Genomic DNA, 21728 nt, shown 5'->3' with positions numbered 1-21728 from the left:
GTGAATGTATGTGTGTGGGAGGAAGAAAATAAAAAGGACATCATTTGACAAATTGACCCTTCCACAAATAATCTTTGGTTCACAGTTCTTGACAAGTCCAACAAACGTTGACCAAAAAAAACGGATAATAAAAAAGTAAAGGAACATTGCAGGAAGATTATAGCTACGATACATTGTGTGGGTGAATGTTTTTTTTTTCCTAAAGGGCCAACTTTAGAGGCACACAGATTTACAAATAGTTCAGTTCTCTTTTTTTTTTGCTTTTCGAATACTAATATAGTGTATACAAATACCCTTAATGACTCCTTGCCGCCTCTTTCGCAGCAACTATCAGTGGATGCAGGCTTGCTAGAGGTCTAGCCATTTTCAAGAAATGATGCTAGAAAGCAGAAAAAAGCAAGTTAATAATTTTACACAGTCAAAATGTCTACGGGATAAATAAAATTTCATTATTATCACTATCATTTAAAAATTTGCTGTAGCGGTATATATGGCTCGCTATAATATTTCCCACATGGAAAGATATCAATGTATTCAACACATAACATAGCTGCCAACTTTTGAAAATGAAAATTCGGGAGATTTTGGCGCAAACCCGTATTTTATGCTAAAACCACTCCCTAATAAATACACTAGGGATTTTCCAAACATAAAAGTTAAAGCGTAGGGAATAAAATCCCTACTCAAAAACTGAAGTCAAATTAAAATAGGGATTTTACACACATAAAAGTTAAACCCTTGGGAATAAAATTCCTACGCAAAAAAGAAGTGAAATTGGAGGCCAAAACTTCAATGATGTAAAAATAAATATTGTGTTCAATCAGAAACGCTGTGAACAAACATTCTGCGCGAATGACCCCAAAATCATTGGAAGATGAAGGAAAACACAGTCAATTTTTGAAGAACACTGACTTTTTGTGACACTTGCTTGTATTTTTTTTCATTTCACATGAGTGATGATGTCACTCTTTCCACCATGACCGATGTTTATGTCCGTAACACAACTTGTACAAAAAAGAAAAGTCGGCCCTCTTCTGGAACGTTTGATGAAAGGAAATTCATCGGGGTATAAGTATCTTTAAAATTGATTAAATATGTTTTTGCTTATCAGTATTCATGCTTTGTTATATCGCACGTACGTAACTTCAACAAAAGAAATTTTGACTATATGCGCGTCACTATAATCTTATCCAATTATTATCCAGGACTATTGGCTGCTAAGCCATTTCCCTGCACGATAAGACAAACAACTTTCTTGTTACCATCAGAGGGTTTGTAAAACTTCCTTAAAAAGGGAATTTCCCCATTTACGACGTGTGACGTGATTTCGAAAGGGGAAAAAAGAGGCTTCATGCCCCACAAGAAATTCCTTAAGGATTGTTTTCATAAGCGGGGATTTTTTTTAATGAAGTAGGGAATTTTTAGGGATAATTAGGGATTTTTGTAAAAATTCGGGAGATTTAAGAACTTTTCGGGAGGTCGAGTGATGAAGCTAAAATTTGGGAGATTCCCGAAAAATTTGGGAGACTTGGCAGCTATGACATAAGGTTTACCTTCAGGAGTTCATTGGCCGAGTAGCGATTGTCTACATCCACCTCGAGGCACTTATCAAGGAAATCTTGAAAGACTGGAGATAATTTGTCTTTGTCTTTGATCTCTGGTTTTCCATTGGTTGCGATGAGATACAGAGCCTGCAAAATACGGAGGAAAAATTCCATTAAAAGAAGATATCTTGGAGAACGATTGAAAGAACATCTTATAATAAACTTACACTACCATGCAAAAGGTACATTGCATGGTAAAAGGTACAGAAAAATTAAAACGAGACACAAAATATACATTCACATTTATTCAAATACTTTTGGCAACACAAGCAGAAAAATCTATCTTCCAAAAAAAAATTTGGGGGGGGGGGAGGGACTAAATAGCTCACTGATTCATTCACTAAAAAGAAATTACATCCATCAATTTAGAAAATTTCAGAAAATCTGTTCAAAAGAGTGAAACCTCTGCAATCAGGATTTGTAATTCCTTACACTGAAATGTGTATTACATTCAAAAATTTAAACTTGAACTTACCCTCAGAGGGTTTTCATTTAAGTAAGGCGGTTCACCTTCGATCATTTCAATAGCCATGATGCCAAGTGACCATATATCCACTTTAGGACCATACTGCTTTCTCGTGACAACTTCCGGCGCCATCCAGTATGGTGTCCCAACCATAGTAGTCCTTTTGTTTTGTTCAGGAGATATTTGAGCACAGAAACCAAAATCAGCTGGAAAATAAACAATATACAAGTTGGTCCACTTTATAACTTAGAAGATGAATAACATACTAGCAGGACTGACTATTTCCCCTTAAACACAACCCTCATACATACATACACAGTCTAACCCTGATTTAATGCCACCATTTATTTTGCAAAACTCTGGTGCTATAATGAGTAAGCCCTATACATGGAAGATTTGTTCATGAAAAATTTCTGGTGGTAACAGGGTTTGGCATGATGGTGGTGGTGGGGGGGGGGGTACAACAGGGTTTGACTGTAATACACATTCTCCACTAAAATTTAAAAAACAGGGGAAATACACTAAATTTAACTGATAAAAAAAGACTCACTTAGTTTAACACTTCCATCCATTCCTAACAGTATATTGTCACTTTTGATATCACGGTGAATTACATGGTTATAATGCAAAAACTCCAGAGCTTGTAGAACCTAAAGCCAAACAAATAAATTATATTTATACAAATACAATGCTACAACAGGCAAAATTCCCAACAAGATGGCTAAGAAAAAGATGCCTATAACAAATATGGATGTCATACATTTCAAAAATACAGCAACCAAATTAAAAATACAATTACAAACAATATATATACATGATAAAATATTATACAATGCCCATAAAGAATACTTCTGGTTGTCTTATTCTAAGTATGGAGAGCTTCTCGACTCGCCCCAACATGTTTATCGTATTTCTTTTTAAGCATGTCAGTTATTTTAGAATTTACTACATCTGGGGGTAAGCTATTCAATTTATTAACAACCCTATTAGAGAAAAATTCCCTACAACACCATAACCTAGAATTGTCTCTTACCAATCGATACTGGTGTCCCCTTGTAAAAGCAGTCGATTGATGGTGTACTAATAATTATTAGTGTTAATAATAATTAATAATTATTATTTATTTAAAATTTTCAAAAGGATGGTTAGGATGGACCATGAATTATAATTCATGGTCCATCCTAATCATCCTGTTGAAAATTTTGAACACTTCGATCATATAACCCAGACACCTGCATTAATCCAATGTAACCATAGTAAAAAATTCAGTTTTTCTTCATAACTCAAGCCTTGTGTGCCAATAAGAAATGCATAGCTCTTCTCTGCACCCCTTCAACCAAGTCTACATCCCTCTGTAGGTATGGGTCTTCAAAACCTTACAGCATACTCCAGTCCAGGACGACCTAAGCCTCGGAAAAGCTGAAAAATGACTTTAGGAGAACGAGAAGAGACCTTTTTGAAATGAAATTGAGCATTCTATTCGGTTTTTTTATCTCCGCTGAACAATGTTCAGAAAACCTAAGCTGCTAGTCAATGAAAATTCTCAAATCGGTGACCCTAGTTGCATCCGGGATAGTGACACCATTCAACTCATAAGAGAACCGCGGGTTGTTCGAACCAAAATGAGCAACCAACATCATGCTCCACTGATTTGCCCATGCTGCAATCCTGTTTAAGTTGCACTGGAGCAACTCCCTATCACTTTGATTCCCAACTACTCCCATCAACTTCACGTTATCTGCGAATTTGCAAACAATCCCATTGATACCCTGATCAAGTTTATCAATAAAAAGTGAAAAAGTTATGGGGCCAAGGACACTATCTTGAAGAATTCCACTTGTGACCTGTCCAACAAGAGAATTCCCCATTCACCACAACTTGTTGTGACCTATCTCTTAACCATGATTCTATCCAATTCAGCAAGTTGCCCGCAATCCCAATCTCATGTAAAAATGCCTCAATAGTTAATAGTTTACCATGTTGGACCCGATCAAATGCCTTCTGGAAATCAAAGTAAACAACATCTATATTTTTGCCCTTACCCAAAGTCTTAGTCATGTGATTGCAAAAGCAAAGGAGGTAAGTTACACATGGCTTCCCCTACCTAACCCCCCCCCCCCCCCGTGCTGATTATCCGACAATGCATTATCCTAGTCTATCCACTTCACCAACTGCCTTTTGATAATAATTTCCAAAATTTTCGAGAGAGCTCATCAACCTCACTGGACGATAATTGGGGGGGGGGGGAAGGGACACGGCTTCTCTACTACCATTTTTAAATATCAGAACAACATTAGCAAGTTTCCAATCCCTTGGGACGATACCCTCAGCAACAATTCTTCTGTAAATCTGTGCGATTGGCCCCAACAATTCATTAGCACATTCCCTGAGGACCCTGGAATAGATATCATCTGGTCTTGGTGCTTTGCTTGCACATACATTCTGTAGAAGATTTAGGACTTCCATGTCTTCCACTATATGTAAATATATATCATTTTTAAAAGATATACATGTCACTGTCTCACTGCCTCTGTTTCTTAGTTAATTTTTTTCTCACTCAATCTCTCTTGATCTGGTCTCTTTCTCTCTAGGTCACTCTTTTGGTCAATCACTGACCTAGTCCTTTACTCTTTAGGTCACTTTTTCACTTTTTTGGTTACTCACATGCTTTCAAACTTTCTGGGTTTGGTCACTCACATGCTTTCAAACTTTCTGGGTTTGGTCACTCACATGCTTGCACACTGTTTCAGTCACTTACATAGTGGCACACTGTTTTGGTTGCTTACAGGCTTGCAAACTCTATACATCACTTGTTTGGTCATTCACCAACCTTGTCCTTTCCCCTTTTAGGCAGAGGTGAATTATTTATAGTTTTGTGAATTTTGACACCCTTCTCCCATTATACTAATTTTCTTGACCACTCATTTCTCAAATTTCCCATTATGGGCCACTAAGTAATAATAATTCACCCTGTGAATATGCTTCTGTATATGGCATTATACTTTGAACCTGTTATACCCTGTTAACAAAAAACTTGAGGGAAAAGACAGAGCTTGGGACAGTAATACCAAAAAAAAACCAAGAATATATTGCCCCTTGTGATATGCTATCACAAGGGGCAATATATTCTTGGTTTTGTATATATATATATATATGTTTTGATGCCCTCATTTAGTATAATTTTACAATCCAAAGTAAGAATTCAGCTTCTTACTTGTCCAATCCCTGGTGCACCAGAAACGCCTTTAAAAATAACTTTTACAATAAAAGTCTCTCATTATACTTCCTATTTACAGGATAAGTGTCAGCAATGATGACTCATGAACAAGAGCATTAATGTGAATTGAGTTATCTGGCATAATTAAGAACAGTAAAATGATTCTAGATCAAAAAGGGACAATATTTTGAAAAGCAGGGTGTATGGTCACACATGTTCTGATTGCTAAACAATTGGGGAATTGCATGTGGGTTTTTAATGCATAAAATCGGGTTTTTCCCAGGGTCTCCTATGGTAAAGCCCTGTCAGCCTTTCCTATAAGAGTCTTCTTTTGGGACGGCAACTAAGCTTGAGCCAGCCATGTCAACATTTTTATTGTTAAAATGTTAAAATGACTAGTTGAACGTGATGACCTGTGTTAGTGCTAAATAAAAATCAAGCGAGTAACATAAAAGCATTATTCATCTTAAATACATTCTAGCAATGCTTAAATTTGCATATTTACAACTGAATCGTATTCACAAGAAAGTCAGCGTCACTGACATATCATAACCCTTTTTTTTTATTGCAGAAGTTTCACATCACAATCCTCTCAGATCGGTCGGCTACAAGTCCTACATTTATTAGAAGTTCATGAAAACAGCATTTTAATTTTCATTTTTCAAGTTGAAGGCAAACATGTTTTAGAAGTGATGAAGAAAGAAAAGGCAACATACTTCCCGACACACTGCAGCAATCTGGCCCTCATCCATACATGTTTCAGTGACAACATCAGTCAGAGATCCACCTGGTAAATATTCCATTACAACCTGCAAGAAAAGAATAATAATTCAGCAATAACACATAACCCTGATCAAATAATATCAACTGTTACCATGGCCCCCAAGAGTTTGGCCCTGCATCGAGGCCAGTTGCGATGTTTGTTGAATTGTGTTTCATAAAGTTGAAAAATTATTATTTTTAATAGGGCATATCTACAAATTACAGAGTAACCTCGTTCACACGTCACTCAGTTATACAACTTTCATGTTTATACGACGTTTAACTTGGGTAGCAATTGTGGTAACAATACATTTTATACAACAAATACATTTTAATGTTAAAATATTTCATTCATTTATTTAACGTAAAACCTCAATTATTCAATGTTTTCACTTCGACTAAAACTCGGAAACTTTTGAAAAAAGAAAAACGTAATTTATATCCATCAAATGCGCACAAAATTTTTGTATGCAGTGAAAAAGCGTTCCTGCAACAGCTCTAACATATTGTCACCGCAAAAAGACATAAATTTTAGGGTGATTGCTGACGTATACGGAAATTGCCAGTGAGATGGCTGATGACCATTTAGAGTGGACAGTTAGCTGATTTGTTTATTGCCTCTTTCTGAGAATACGCAGATGTGGAGAGTCCCGAAGAAATGGGTTTCAATTGTTTTGACGGCCATATGACCTTTCAGAATTTTTTCTCTCCCTATGTTTTCAACGTTATCCCGAGAGGGTGAGAAAGTCTACTGTAAGCATTTGGGGGGTACAGGTCTGCAGAAAATAGGTACACATGCACAGTAAGTTCTTTCGATCAGTTCCTGTAGAACTTTCTTTCGATGTGGTGCTTCGCTTGCTGACAGGGCCGTCTTAAGAGCATCATGGGCCTCCGGGCCAATTGATTTTTCCGAGGCCCAACCTAGAGAATTCTCGAAAATTTCAATTACTTCCCATTTTTGTGAGGCCCCCCTTCTTCTTTTGAGGCCCCCGGGCCATGCTCGGGTGGGTCCATGCGATCAGACGGCACTGCTTGCTGACTGTGTCAAATTCGTCGTTCGTAATGTCAGAAAAACAAAAAACGCTCTCTCTAAAAAAACTGGAAATTTTGGAAGAATGCAACAAGAATTTTAAATTGATAACGCAAGTTCATCTTGCAAACAGGCCCGTCGTTTAGGGGGTGGGGGGAGGGGACAAAAGCCCCCCCCCCCCCGGCTTTTGAAAATACACTAAAAATGGCACACACACACATATATATATATAAGTAGAGATTATAAAGTAGAGAAACAACCAAAGAGCAAGTTCCTGATTGAAAATCATCTACTGCCAAAAAAAAAGTCCAAGATGGGGAAATTTTTGCAAGTTGAGAAGATTTTGTTGCAATTTTGTACCCAATGTTGTGTCCCAAAGGTAATGTTGTGCCAAATTTCATTTTTTTATTTAATTTTTATTTATTATTTAATAATTCAAAACAGCACACATAAATACATGAACACAAATATACAAAATAAAATAAAGACAACAAAACAAAAGACAAAACATACACTATGCAGCTCTTAGGGACCCATTTGGTCTGTCCTAGAGCTTAATAAATATTATATATAATAAACGGCACGCTCGATTTATATTTATTTCATTTTATTTTTTTATTATAGATATTTCAAATTTTTCCTTAGTTACCTATTTATATTTTCAATAAACCTTTCAAAATTCGTTATAGAGTTTGAGAATGTGAAAATTTCTTTCTTGAGATATTTATTTATTCTAAGGTCTGATAATTTTTTTCCGAATTTGTTAGAAATAGTTGGTCCTAGGTAATTTATACTCTTTTGAAACAAGGTATTTATTTGTTTTTGGAGTTATATACAAGAAGTTGTATCTATTTGAGGTTCTATCGTTATTAGTTTTAAGAAATAAATTATGGTTTTTAATCATAAAAATTATCATTTTATACACATAAATTTGTCTTAGATCAAGTATTAAAATTTCTGATTTCAGTAGATCTGGATTATTAAATAACATTACCTTACATTTTATGTGATTATAGATGTTATTTAAGTTCTTAATATTATCGTGATAGGCACCTCCCCACACTGTAATAGCGTAAGTTACTCTTGATTTGATCCAGGCGTAGAAAATTGTTTTAAGGAGTTCCGGACTTACAATGTTTCTTAATCTATATAAAGCTGCAATTTGTTTTCTTATCGTATTACAAACATTGTTAGAATGGCTATTCCATTTTAGGTCGTCTTGTATAACTACACCTAAATAACTATATTCTCTTACTCTTTCTATGTGACTATATGAATAATTATTGTTGTTGAAGCTCTGGTTTAGATATTCATTCACTTTTGCGATTGCCATTTCAGTGCTTTTTCCTGTTTGAAAACCGTATTTCTTTAAATGATTTGAAATGTGATTTAATTTCCTCTCAAGTACGAAATATTTTTTTAGAACAGAATTGGAATGCAATTAAACACATAAAATTTTATAACATTTTATATGTATGGGAGGGGGGGGGGATAATTTTTTAAAAAGGCTGTTATTCACTCCGACTTATACATAAAATGTTTCATTTAACGCTTTGACTCGGCCTCTTGAACGTCGTATAAACGACTGTAACAGAATTGTAAAGTTGCTCAGTTGAATAGATGAAGTGAACATAAATATTTAAATTATTTCAGTTCAATTTTTCAGGCCGGTGCTTCAACCAAGGCCAATGAAAATAGTTTTCAGTATTATTACTTTAACTCTTTAATTCACTAAATTTATTTATTCTTTTTGCACGCCTGTAGTGAATCGCCTGGCATAACGGAATAGCTTCGTTTTATCAAAAAAAATCATTGCATGGAATAAGTTCACGTTAGAGCAGGGCGTCTCAAACTTTTTCCACCTGAAACGCTCTTTTTCCCTATTCAATGCTTATCCGCGAGCTCCACCGGCTCTCCAGAGCTGTTTAACAAAGAATATTTTCGAAAACCTCACACCGTGACAAAGGTTGGAGGCGCACAGTTTGAGAACCCGTGCGTTATATGAATAGTCTTTGATGTTCAAAATTGAAGTTAAACGTTTGGATAGAAATTTTGTTTTGTGTAAAACACGTTTCAAACTGGTTCGTCACGTGTAAAGATTCTACAGTAGTTTCATTTGGTGTAGTATACTTGCTTGCTTGGTGAACAACGAAACTAATGAAACGAATGTGTTTTCAGAATGTTTTGTAATGGCTGCATGCTGCAGGGGTGGGAAGTGACTAAGTCCATTTCGGAGCAGCTTTGGAGCAGCAAAATTCAGGATTTGGAGCAGTTTTGGAGCAGCAAATTCAGGATTTGGAGCAGCAAATTCAGGATTTGGAGCAGCAAATTCGGGATTTGGAGCAGCAAAATATGGGATTCGGAGCAGATATTTATAAATTGGAGCAGTGAAATTAACAAGAATATTTTCGTTAACCCTCAACCCTTTTCAACATAAAACTGCACTGTCTTTTGTTATCAAACATCTTTTCGTCAGCTTGATTTTTGTTTTTGGTGTTTTAGGCTTTTGACACCTTGTTTGAAAGAGCGGCTGTCATAAAATTTTTTGCACCAGTCTATTTAAGATGATTTTTGCTTACTGAGGGCACTATTTGCTGCCTTGAACAGCAGCACTTCAAATGAGCTAAAAAAATTTTATAAGTTTTAAATTTTTTTTTATACTTGGAAAGAAATTGTTGCAAAATGGGAGAGAATTTCGGAAGAATCAACTCGATGTTTGGCGATTCAGCACTCATTATCTGGCGAGATTGGCAATCTGATACTCGATATTTGGCGAGATTGACGATTTAATGCTCGTTATTTGGCGATATTGACGATTTACCGCTCGTTATTCGGCACATTGGCGATTTGACGCTCATTATTCGGCAACATTGGCAATTTAACGCTCGTTATTCGGCAACATTGGCGATTTAACGCTCGTTATTCGGCACCATTGGCAATTTAACGCTCGTTATTCGGCAAAGTTTCTAAACTAACATTCGTAATTCGGCGAACATGCGCTTTTTACTCCCGGAATGAAAATTTTTTTCACGAAACATCGGGATTTAACACAATGACAATCGACTACAGTAATTTCTGCTGCTTCTAGTGACAACATTTTTTTTAAATGGAAACACTCGAATTTGCACTTTAAAGCTGAAAGGCATTGCAAACCATCTTCAGTTCCACGATCACGGACAATATCGGGGTTTCGCGATGGAAAGCCCGATCAGGGGCCGATAGTTTAAGTATAGTGGAATAAAACACGCTCTTCTCGTAAAGAAACGTTTCGTGGCTAGCAGGAAAAAAATTTTTTCGGCGTCCTTTCCGAAATTCCGGGCATACTGAAGCAAAATTCGCTATTTGGCGCAGAAAAATGCGAAAATACGCTATTGGAGCAGGTTGGCGCAAGATATTAGTTTTGGCGCAGTGCGGCGCAATTGGCGCAGAGTTCCCACCCCTGCATGCTGTGTTGAGACTCTTTAAACACGAACCTGGCTTTGCATTTCTATCTCAAGATCAGGAAACCACAGGAAAGTAACCTAAGCCAGTCACCACTTCCATGTTTCCACTGATAATAACTGCCACAGTTACAGACGAAAAGTCTCATTATGTTCTAACTTCTGGATCACAACTTAATAGTCCAGAAAAAACATTGTGTAATTGTAAGAATAGGCATATTGATTATTTTACAGCTAATGACAAAAAAAAAATCAGGTTTTTCATAAAGCGTTGTATACTTATTGAAAATTGAATTTATGCAGCATACCCATAATTCTTCGCCGACTAGATAGCTGTCTAAATAGTTCACAACATTTGGATGCTTATTTTCTCGCATGACTAGAATCTCATTGATGATAAGCTCCTTTTTGGGTTGCTGTGATAGGTTCATTTGCTTGATGGCCACTTCCATCCCAGTTGCAGACTCGATTGCTGTATATACAGTGCCAGATGCTCTGAAATCAAGATGAAATAAGATTTTTTTATTTTTTTAAAAGAAACATTAAGAGCAAGTGCACTAAACACAATGTTATTAATCCCAGACGAACAAATGAAAATTTTAGTTTATCCTAAACTGAATAAAAATATTTTTTGTAAAAATTTCATTTACGTAGCCCCAAAGCAATACAATAGCTGACCCATAGAAATCAAAAATAAAAAAAGGAATACTCCTTCAAAAAGTTGTTAAAAAAAGCTTGTTCTTTCTATCTATATATATAAAATTGATTTTGTGTATGTATGTCCGTGAGTTCTCTATACAAATCTACAATTTTAGATCTATCGTCGCCAAATATTACATATTTACCAAATGGGATCCGACTTGAACGATAAGCTACTTTAAAAGTTCGTCAAAGCAGGGCAAATGCCCGAAATGAGCGAAAAACTGTTGGGCAACAATGGTTTCTGGGCTTCAACAATCACTTTCGGAATGTTTACTTTAGTCACAGTGGTTCAAAAACAATGTGTTCCAGACATGCATATTACTTTATAATCGTTTGGCATTTCTTTAATGCTGCAGTGTTACGCGTGTTAATTCATGCCTTTGTAATGGTTTGTCACTTTTTCAATGAAAAGTGAATGCAATTGAAGAAAACTTGGGCAGCGCCGGGTATTATAGCTAGTTACTAATATTTAACAATATTTTCAAAATATTGGATCTGACATTTTGTTGTTGTTTTGTTTTTCATCTATTTTTCACTCGAATTCTGGAATAACATTATAATGACTGATATTATATTTCACTAAAACTGGCACTCCTGTTTGACACATAATATTTTCCACCAATTTGTTTCATTTTATTTTTTATATGGATTTTTTTTGTACTATTTATTTATTTATTTATTTATACAATATTGTTGGCCCAAGGCCTATACAAGAGGACGCAGTAGATTACACATATGCTTTGAAACATTTGACAAGAAATCGGAGGTCGTGAGGGAGTTAACAATAGTAGAGGGGAGTTTGTTCCATTCAACTATGGTATTGGGAAAGAAACTGAATTTAAAACAATCTGTAGAGGCAAAAATAGGTTTTAATTTTTTGAGGTGGTCAAATATATTGGAAACATAGAAAGGCCTAGACAAAATACTGAATGTATCAAAATTTAAACTACCATGAATAATTTTGTAAAGCATGGATAAGCGGGAGATAAGTCTGTGAATAGCGAGTGGGTGGAGATTAAGTTTGAGTTTAAGATCGGAAACTGAACGAAAAGATGACCAGCAGTCATGAATAAAGCAGGTGGCTATTAATTCCTTTTTATCAAACCACACACTGCCTAAAGGAAAATGAATTAAAGTAGATATTATGACTAATTTACACAGTTCCAACTTTTTGCCTAAAAACCGGGAGTTTTTAACCTTTTGTTTTCTATAACAACTTTCCCATCAAAATGAAGACCAGAGATCCCTTCCCAAAATATTCGGAATACAGCAATGCTGAAATTAATTGTTTCCTCATCGCAGCTCACAGACCCACCTGAAACCTCTCCAAGGGCCCTCGAGGGGTTTGTGGATTTTCCCCTGTTAATTTTTTTTTCTTGCCTGAATTAATGATGTAACTTTTCTGGATATAATGATCAAAATTCTTGCTATTTTCCTGCTTACAGAACCTTAAAAATTCATCTTCTTTTGCCCACTTAAAAACAGTGTACTTTTCACTTTTTCCATTCGGGGGAAAAAAATGATTATTTGTGTGCTAGCAATTAATAATTACTAGTGTGAAACCAGAGATTAGGGGGGGGGGCAGCTTTTTTTTATATTTCTAATTCAATGCCAGCCATCTCTGCTTACAAGTGAATTTTCTATAACAAATCAAAAAAAAGATTTTAAAAAATACTGTGTTATGGTGAAATTTACTGTCGTAACAAAGGTTTCACCATAGTTCTTTGAAACAAAGCAGCGGCATATGCGAAAGGGGGGAGGCGTCAATATGGGGCCTCGTGCTTCTCCTCCAAGTTGACCAAAAATCAGAAAAAAATTTAATATTTCTGTGAAAAAATTTTAACATCAACATACAATATATACTTTTATATAGTATTTTAACCAATTTCTGATAATTTAAATGCTTTTTGAAGGGTGGTAACTCGAAACTTTTCAGGAAGAACATTTTTGTGCACCCCTTTCCCCGAAAGGTCAATCCTGTGACTAGAATGATGACTAGTGATCCCTAAGTAGTAGTTTATTTAGTTTTTTTTTATAACTAAGTAGTGCAAATAATAATGAACATTTATCAACAATCAAAACTTTTATTATAATGACAACACTGTTAGCTTTATAATGTGTTACTTTCCGAAAATAATTGTAAATAAGAATACAACAATTTTTACGTACCCCTGACCAATTTTTTCAATTTTCGTATACCTCCGGTTGGGATCACCACTGGATACAATACTTCTGAGCTTATCCATGATCTCATCATCAGAGAGTTTTTTCTTTCTCGTCTTGACTATGGAGGTTGTTGTTGGTGCAGGAGTTGTAGTGGCTGGGGCATTGTTATTATTGGCAATGTCTTTCTTATCATAGGCTAGCGTCTCGTTCTTCATATCTTCAACAGTGCTTTTTGTAGTATACTAAAAATTGCAATTAAAAAATAATCATCATTAAGCATCATCAAATCAAAAACTAGAAATTCATCACAACACAAATCCTCCCTTTAAAAGAAAAAAATTATAGATCTATATTTGGAATTCAAACAAATAATGACACTCTCCATATAATCCTACTGTTTTTAAATTATTTTTCTTTTACCTGAACATTTTGAATTAACACATGCCATGCATTAGCTTTCATGGCCGCCATCTAATTGAGAATGAGAACTTACCAGATGTTAGGCTGTGGTTTGCCATTTCTTTTGGATGTTTCAAACCCTGCATTATCAACACCATCAGTTGGGAAGAAGAGGAAAGAAACGTAACCTTACAGAAAAGCATTCCTTCCGTATGCAAAAAATGTAACTGACCGCATCGTCAAGCTCTTGGAGTCCCACAACATCAGGATCATTTATATTACTATAAAGAAACTGGACTGGGGCAATCACTACATTCAGTAAAGAACCTGAGAGATTATCTTTCAGCGCAACGGGTGTTTATAAAATACCATGCTCATGCGGCATAGTATACATAGGCACCACCAAAAGAAGTGCAGTCACCAGATTGAAGGAACACGAAGAAGTTGCAGAGACTAGGACAAGGAGATAAGTTGGCCGTGGTCAAACATGTGCTAATAACCGAGCATGGAATGGATTTTGAGAGGACCACAGTGATTTCATCAAATGTTCACTACTTATCCCCACCTCTACAGCAAAGCCATAGAGATTTTTCAGCATAAGAATAATTTGAACATAAAAGAAACTTTGAAGATAAACGCAGCCTAGTTCCCAATCTCCCTTCACATGCAAAAATTCTCTCATAAAATAACCTGACAACAGATATCCACCATTGCAAAATATTAACTTTTCTCAGCTAATCTCGAATGAGCATGAGAGAACCAGCCATCCACAACAATCTAGAGCGAGTGAAGACAGAAATGTTGATAAGAAGGACACCTCGTCTGCACTCACTCTGAAGATGACCGTCACAGCTGCATTGAAACGTCAGAAAGAAATAGCAGATTACAGCCTAACAGCCCGGCAAGTTCTCATTCTCAATAACATAAATATTTGTTTAACATGACATCAACATTGAGTATATAGTTGCTATTACTATGGATTTGGTGTTTTCCTGAACAGCTGGAATGACAGGCACAGGAACCGGTTCTGGCTGCTCTTCTAACTCTTCTTCTTCTTCCTCCGGTGTTGTAGGTGTAGTTGGCGGAGATGAGCCTGGCTTACTACTACATGTAGGCTACAAAAGGATGCGGGGGGGGGGGGGGGAATGATTGAATACTTAATTCATTAATGAATCATTAACAAAATTTAAATATTTCAAAAAAAAAAAAAACAGGAAAAAGTCCATTTACAGAAACTGATGGAGGTGGCAGTGTTGCAGATGTTGCATATTTTTCAGCTAGGTAACTAGGTCGAGGGGAAGGGTCTCCTGAAATAAAATCAACAAAGATACATCACTCAATACAATATATAAAAGTAACTGGTAATACCAACAAGTTCCCTATCACAATTATGTCTCTCAAATTATTCATAAAATATTTTAACGATCAGGCATTTAATACAAATTTCTGTAAATATATCAACAAGAGAAAACAAAATAATGCCCTCGTCAGCTTAATCCCAACCAATTTTTTCCTTCATAAGCCCCCACAGTATAGTTAAAAACTAACTAATCCTTTAAGTGGCACAGCAGAAATCATTAACCCCCCCCCCCCCTTTCCAAAATGCCACATCTTTTTTTAATGAAGTAGGTCTTCTTGGGATTTTCAGCAGGTGCAGATTAAGGGGTGTAGGGAAGAGGTTTGCATTGAGAAATCAACTTTGCAAAATATCTGTGCTCGTCAATGCTAAAATAGGAGACTTTTTAAGGAGGCAAGATGCCGTTCAAAGGGTTAAATGTAACAGAACCTTGATTATTTGAAACTCTTTTAACTGATATTGGTTTCCTCTGTAGACATTTTTTTCCTTGATATTGAAAAAATTATGGACCAAGTCAGAAATTCTCCTACCAATGAAAATTAAGATGTTTTATTAATGTCAAATTATACCATTGTAAATGATCAATAATACCTTTCAGTGATGTATTTGAGGAATTCTTATAATGGAGTAGCAATAATATTGAGACTCAAAGGAAATAATGCCATGAAAAAAATTGTATAGTTAGCCGTGAAGCAAAATTGTCTGATTTTTATTGTAGACTTCTCAAACCCTGTTCCCTTGTGCATCATAGCACCCCGGAATGACTAACAAGTTGTGATATAACAATGGGAATGACTATGTCATAGATATTGACGAAGCCGTATTTGACAATAACTACGGCTATTTGCATACTACTGCTGTCACAAAAATTACACATGTACCCCTGGATACATAAATGTTGAGGGGGGGGGGGAATACTATTGAGAGTATAATTCAATTATAGAAAGTTTTGACAGCACTGGACCATGAAATTGATGCCCATATGATAATCAAGAAATTCTTATTCATTGATATAGGTTCGTCCCAATCATTTTAGATAATTAAGTTTTTACAGTATAACATATAATCCATCTCAATTTTGATATACATACTTGTATGAAGGATCGTGGCCAAGTCAGCTGCATGTAACATAAGAAATATATACACATTTACATTTTTAGGGATGACAGATAGCTGAACTTGAAGCATAAAATCATAAGAATTCATACTTTAGTGACAGGTATGAAGAGTGAAAAAAAAGCACTCACCAATCGTTCTATTCATAGTCATGTACTTAGATTCCTTCCTCTCTTTAGTACTAGCATCGTACCAATTCAAGACATCCAAAACCGCTTGCGGGTTTTGTTTCTGCTCAAATTTGGTAATGTTAGAACTCTGCAATAGCCTGGCCCAAGACTCCGGCATGCCCTAAGAAAATACAAAAAAAAAACCCTTTTTTTTCAACAACAAAAAAAATTATACTAAACAATCATGTATACATCTGTGACAAAACATGTATGATTACAAGCTTTAAAGGCCTTTAAGATTGATGACTAATAAAAAAAAAAGGGGGAAATGAAGATAATAGAACATATTTCAGCAAAACATGAAGGTACTACTTCTTGTATCAGTCATCTGTATACACCTCTTCCTCAGTTATGTTTGAGGGTTTGCTATATGCAGGGACTGGCAATACAACAAAATAATCTTCAATGATTTTATGATGGCTTACCGTGAACTCTCCGGTGATTGCATCAAAGCCAACATGGACTGTGTGCTCGAAGTTTGTAGGAGGGGATATTACGGGTTTCTCAATTTCTTTCTTGTCTTTTTTGGTACCTTAAAAATGGACGAGAAAAAGACAAAACTTTAAAAAGAAGAATACAAATATAACTGTCAAATACACATCCAGTTAAGAAAAAGAGTATCACACAATGTAGACAGAATATCAATTGTGCTACATACTTTTCGATGGTTTTAATTTGACCTTTTTCTTATCTTCCCCTTCAGGTTCTTTGGGCAATGGCCTCATGTCTACAGGAACAGTTGATTCCCTGTAAAGAAATGAATACATATATGTATTACACTAATTCTAGATGAAAGAATACAAGCTTTCTCAGCCAATACCATAACAAGTTTTCAGGCCTACCAAATCAAACCAAACTTCTGCTTAAACCTACCGTAAACATCTTCGGAATAGTATATATATCCAACACCTACCTTCTTATCAATGACCACATAAAATAACAGAAATAACATAATGTAGATAGTGTCTGCAGTGATGTCAACAACGAGCTACAAACATCACATATCCAAAATTTTGGAAATGGAAACCCCCCCCCCCCAATTTTAAATTTAATTCACAAATCCCACTATATATGTTTACTTGTTAGGGATCAAAGTTCTTTTCAACCTGGGTTTCAGACCCCCAGGGTAGTTAGAACAATGGTATCTATAGTCTGTAAGCCTATACAGAGACCCTATGCATCTTGCCGGTGTGCATAGGCCTACATAATAAAGTATTTTTTGTGGCACCATATACATCAGTATGACTCAATATAATGTCTAAACAAAACTCATGTAAAAAGAATTACCATTCACTGCAGCCTGAAAAAAAAATTTTTTTTGTTGAACATGCCCTGTTGAATGAATTACTTTTTCAGGAAATAGAATGTGTGAAAAGAACACACTTGTTTGTTTAAAAAAAACGACATACTAACAACTGCAACTTATTTACATACCTGTATGTATATTAAAGCTATTGAAACATACAAACATAATCATAGTTTCAATAGAATAGCAGAGACTGTCTGTATCAATAATTTTGACTGGACCATGGCTCTACAGGGTGAATGCGACACGTTTTGTCAAATGAAAGTGGGAGTGAGGGGTGATACCCAAGCCCAAGTGGAACATGCAACACCCTACCAACCCTTCCTATCTCGAACCATTTTCCAGTTATGGTGGATAATCGATTATGGAAGAAAAATGCAGGTCTTAAAAAATCCAAATTTGTAAAGTTTCTGAAATGCGTATGTGCCAATTCAGGAGATTTGGAAAGAGCAGGAGAAAACCTTTCAAGTGGCACCATTTCCTTTGAAATATCTGTATTTCATCCTGTATAGCCCCAGAAACTTCTTGAAAATTCTGGATGCCTATAAACTTCTCATCTTCACGAATGATGAAATAATCAAGATAATCCATGGCATTTGCTGTAATCGAGAGACACAGCTTTTCAGACTGTTTGGAGCCTATTTTTACAGTAAATATTTCAGAGCTTAACAAAATTCAGGTTACAGATTGCCATGGCAACCAAAAAATTAACATTGGTACCTGCATTGGTATGTGATTACCAGATCAGAATATGGACACAATACAAAATTTCCTAAATTTATGTCAGTACGCCTGCCAACACAGAAAAGAGTTACACAATCTCTTAAAAGTTTTTTTTTTAATTGAATAGTTTCTTTAAGAAAAGAAATGTGTTTGACTCCTAAGAAATTTGTCTCCGGCACCTAAACATACTTTTACTTTTTCAAAAAAGCCCAGGAATATTCAATATATGACCAGACAGTTTGAATACATTGACATTGTGGATTACACTTAGAATATCTCAGAGGACCATGCAATAAAAACTCATTAAGCAAGAAATTTTGTTGAACCATAACTTTTTCAAAGAATGGAGAGAAAAAAAAATTGAGGTTCTGAAAATAAGACGTCTTTAACCTTTCATCAGGAGCAATACAAATACAACGCCACAACAGGCAAAATGCCCAACGAGGTGGCTGATAAAAAGATGCCCATAAAAATATGGATGTCATATATTTCAAAAATACAGCAACCCAATTAAAAATGCAATTAACAAAAATTATAAACAATATATACACATGATAAAATATTATACAACGCCCATAAAGAATACTTATGGTTGTCTTATTCTAAGAATGTCACAAATCCTAATGTGTTCGAGCACAACTCATCGGTGAGATTAAGAATTAAATTTTTTCTTAGGCTCAAGATGAAGCTTATCAAACTAAACTCTTCAATCAAACAGAGAGAAAAAAAGTAAAAACTAGCATTTTTTCTATTTCCTTGCAATTTGCAACAACAAAATTTGAAGAAAACTTTCAAGTTCTCTTGGTAAACCTTGCTCTTTCGACCCAAAAAAATGGGTGCTTCGTATCACAGATTAGATGTGCCTGATCAAGGTTTAATAAGCATAAGTCTTACGCAGATCCTGTAACGTACGATCCTCTTCCCCCCTGCAGAGGTTTTAATCCATTCGTGGGTACACAAACTTCCTTTGTGTTTGTTGGAAAAACCGATTCCAGGTTGGTCCAATTCAAACAGCTCAAGAATTGTTCACAACACCATACAAATTACTGTACAACCAATTGTGAATGCTTACATTACATGATTCCCACTCTAATGTATGTGCACTCTAACGTAAGTGAGGAGTTTCTAAACAAAACCCACCAGATTGTATGATTGTGCAAAGCTATTGAGTAATCAGCAATATGAAAGCAACAAATTAATCAAATGTATAATGAACATTCTATCTGTACCCATAATAATATACTTTTACTAGTGCAACAAAATAATATCAACAAAGAAATAAAATTCAAGCTTACCTTGTGCTAGTAAGTCTTACAGGAGGAGCGGGGGGTTTTTCTTCTAGATGGTCTCCCATTGTTAAATTAATTGAAGCTGTAATGAAATCACAGATGCAATATTAGCAAATACCAATTCAGAAATCAAATGGCACTGATGTTAAGAGGTAGAACTAATCATGATTTATGATGAGAAAAAAAAAAAGAGTCAAATGTACATTTAATTGGCTCTGAATAAATCTATGAAATATTTTATGGGACTAAATCCGCTACTGAAAATGTTGCATGCGTGTAGCAGTGTGATCCTAATGTATTTATGATTTCTGAGTTAGGGCTGCTATCTGTTTTCTATGTTAGAAGAGGAAGTCACAGATAATGTGGAAATAAAGTTGCAAACGAAAAATAGCCAAATTTATGAAAGCTTGTACTTCTCACCGGCAAATCCCAGCTAATTCACTACCCGAAAAGGTGTTAGAAAGACTATGATAATGAGCATATGTTCAATTTTGGAGCACATGCATATGCACGGGAGTCATTTGATCAAACCAAAACCTAACTTTGATCCCACCATCTTGTACTAAAATGTGGTGAGTGTTAATTTAATGTAAAATAAAGTGTTAGGCTATAATTTTGTAATCAGGGTCAAACAACAAATTGGCAAATTTTATACACTGCCAAAATATGATTAAATGCAATACATGGGAACTTTTTAAATGGAGTTGCTGCGCTATGCGTTACAAAGTGTTGGCTACATGGCCCCCACAAGGATGGGGCTGACAGGGCTCCAGTCCTGGGGTCACTATATATTAACATAAGTGTTGTAAAAAAGCAATCCTTTTTGTTCAAATTTTGATGGCTTTATATCATGAGCTAAAACTCATGAGGCCATCTAGACAGGGCCTGTTTCTAGCATTAGCATGTGTCCGATGCTCACAAACTTTTCAGGCACCAAATTAGCTGCCTTCTATATTAAAAGCAAGAAACCCATCCCGCCCTCCAACATCTCTACCTCAAAGAGGGCAATATAAGGGGGCCTTCAAAAATTCCACATTTGCCCAGAGACCGAACTTATGAGGAACAGGCCCTGCATCTAGAGGTGCAGAGATGTAAGAAATTAGAGCATTTATGTAAAAAATGGCAATAATTATCATACTTGAATTTGAATCTAGACAAAGCACTTGGAAGATTTTTTGTTCCACTTTAAAACAGAGTTAAGATGGAAGGATCTTATATGACACTGTTAGGGAAAATTGTGTAAATGCATTGTGATAAGTTAATAGTGTATTCAAATATTAGAGATGATAAGTTAATAGTATATTATAATAGCATAAAGTAATAAGATTGTGATAAGTTAAGATGAGGGATCTTAAATGATCCTGTTAGAGGGAAACTGTGTAAATGTGTATCGCGATATCCCATAACTCCTTTAACAGCGACTTTGAATGATGCTAATTATTAAAGGTGATACAATTCGTAAAAGAATAATCATTGTCTTTGGTTCAATAATTAAGATGGGAAACATTAGAGAGCTACGAGATGATCTCACGATGAGGTTGGAAACAGATCGATAATCGGGAGATGCTGGATACTCACGGCTACTGATGAAAGGATTCGTGTTTCAGGCTCTGGAGAAATAATAAGTGAAACGCATCACGATGCTCTCATCTATCTCTCGACATGCTTGATGAGCTTTTTTCCCGATCAACAAAAAAAATCACCGGCGACGAAAATGCCTGAAAAAAAATAATAATAATAAACTCATCTACAGTCAAGCTTCACTTCTCTGTTCGAGACGGCCTTGACTTACTGAAATAATAGGAGAGCCCCACCTCTAGCCTTCAAGGGGAAAAAAAATTTGATTGATTTAATATACTGTAAATGATTTATTATAAAACTTTTATGTTAATCTCACAGATATAATTATTTTTTTCCAATCTTTTATAATGATTATATAGTCTTTTTTTTTTTTTTAACTTGAAGCTTTGTCGGAGATATA

At 35.5% G+C, this 21728-nt stretch overlaps 1 protein-coding gene across 2 annotated transcripts; it reads right to left on the bottom strand.

The window, feature by feature from the left end:
• On the bottom strand, positions 1-21526 carry LOC149084667 (serine/threonine-protein kinase PAK 3-like). Of its 2 annotated transcripts, XM_089235079.1 has the most exons (15): positions 21326-21442; positions 19754-19829; positions 17088-17176; positions 16855-16961; positions 16391-16550; positions 16235-16261; positions 15017-15093; positions 14761-14901; positions 13391-13629; positions 10828-11014; positions 6004-6096; positions 2621-2720; positions 2080-2276; positions 1554-1691; positions 192-379 (listed from the first exon to the last, which is right to left on the bottom strand). In XM_089235079.1, the coding sequence occupies exons 2-15, from the start codon at positions 19810-19812 to the stop codon at positions 296-298; spliced, it is 1698 nt and encodes a 565-aa protein (XP_089091205.1). In that variant the 5' UTR covers positions 19813-19829; positions 21326-21442; the 3' UTR covers positions 192-295. The 2 variants fall into 2 exon arrangements, with proteins under 2 accessions (XP_089091206.1, XP_089091205.1); XM_089235080.1 differs by lacking the exon at positions 16235-16261 and having other exon boundaries at positions 1-379; positions 21326-21526.
• Between the last annotated feature and the right edge of the window lie 202 nt (positions 21527-21728).

The sequence above is a fragment of the Pholcus phalangioides genome, unplaced genomic scaffold, assembly GCF_987345545.1.
Source record: "Pholcus phalangioides strain wild (caught in Gottingen) unplaced genomic scaffold, Ppha-v1.0 ptg000008l_1, whole genome shotgun sequence".
Taxonomy (NCBI): domain Eukaryota; kingdom Metazoa; phylum Arthropoda; class Arachnida; order Araneae; family Pholcidae; genus Pholcus; species Pholcus phalangioides.
This window is presented reverse-complemented; position numbering and strand designations above follow the sequence as displayed.

Bases quoted from the DNA above. Each gene is read 5' to 3' on its own strand.
- LOC149084667 (XM_089235079.1), bottom strand. From the start codon at position 19,812: ATGGGAGACCATCTAGAAGAAAAACCCCCCGCTCCTCCTGTAAGACTT. The intron at 17,177-19,753 runs GTAAGCTTGAAT...ATTTCTTTACAG, and splicing joins GTAAGACTTACTAGCACAAG to GGAATCAACTGTTCCTGTAG. The intron at 11,015-13,390 runs GTACGTAAAAAT...TCTTGATTTCAG, and splicing joins ATTGAAAAAATTGGTCAGGG to AGCATCTGGCACTGTATATA.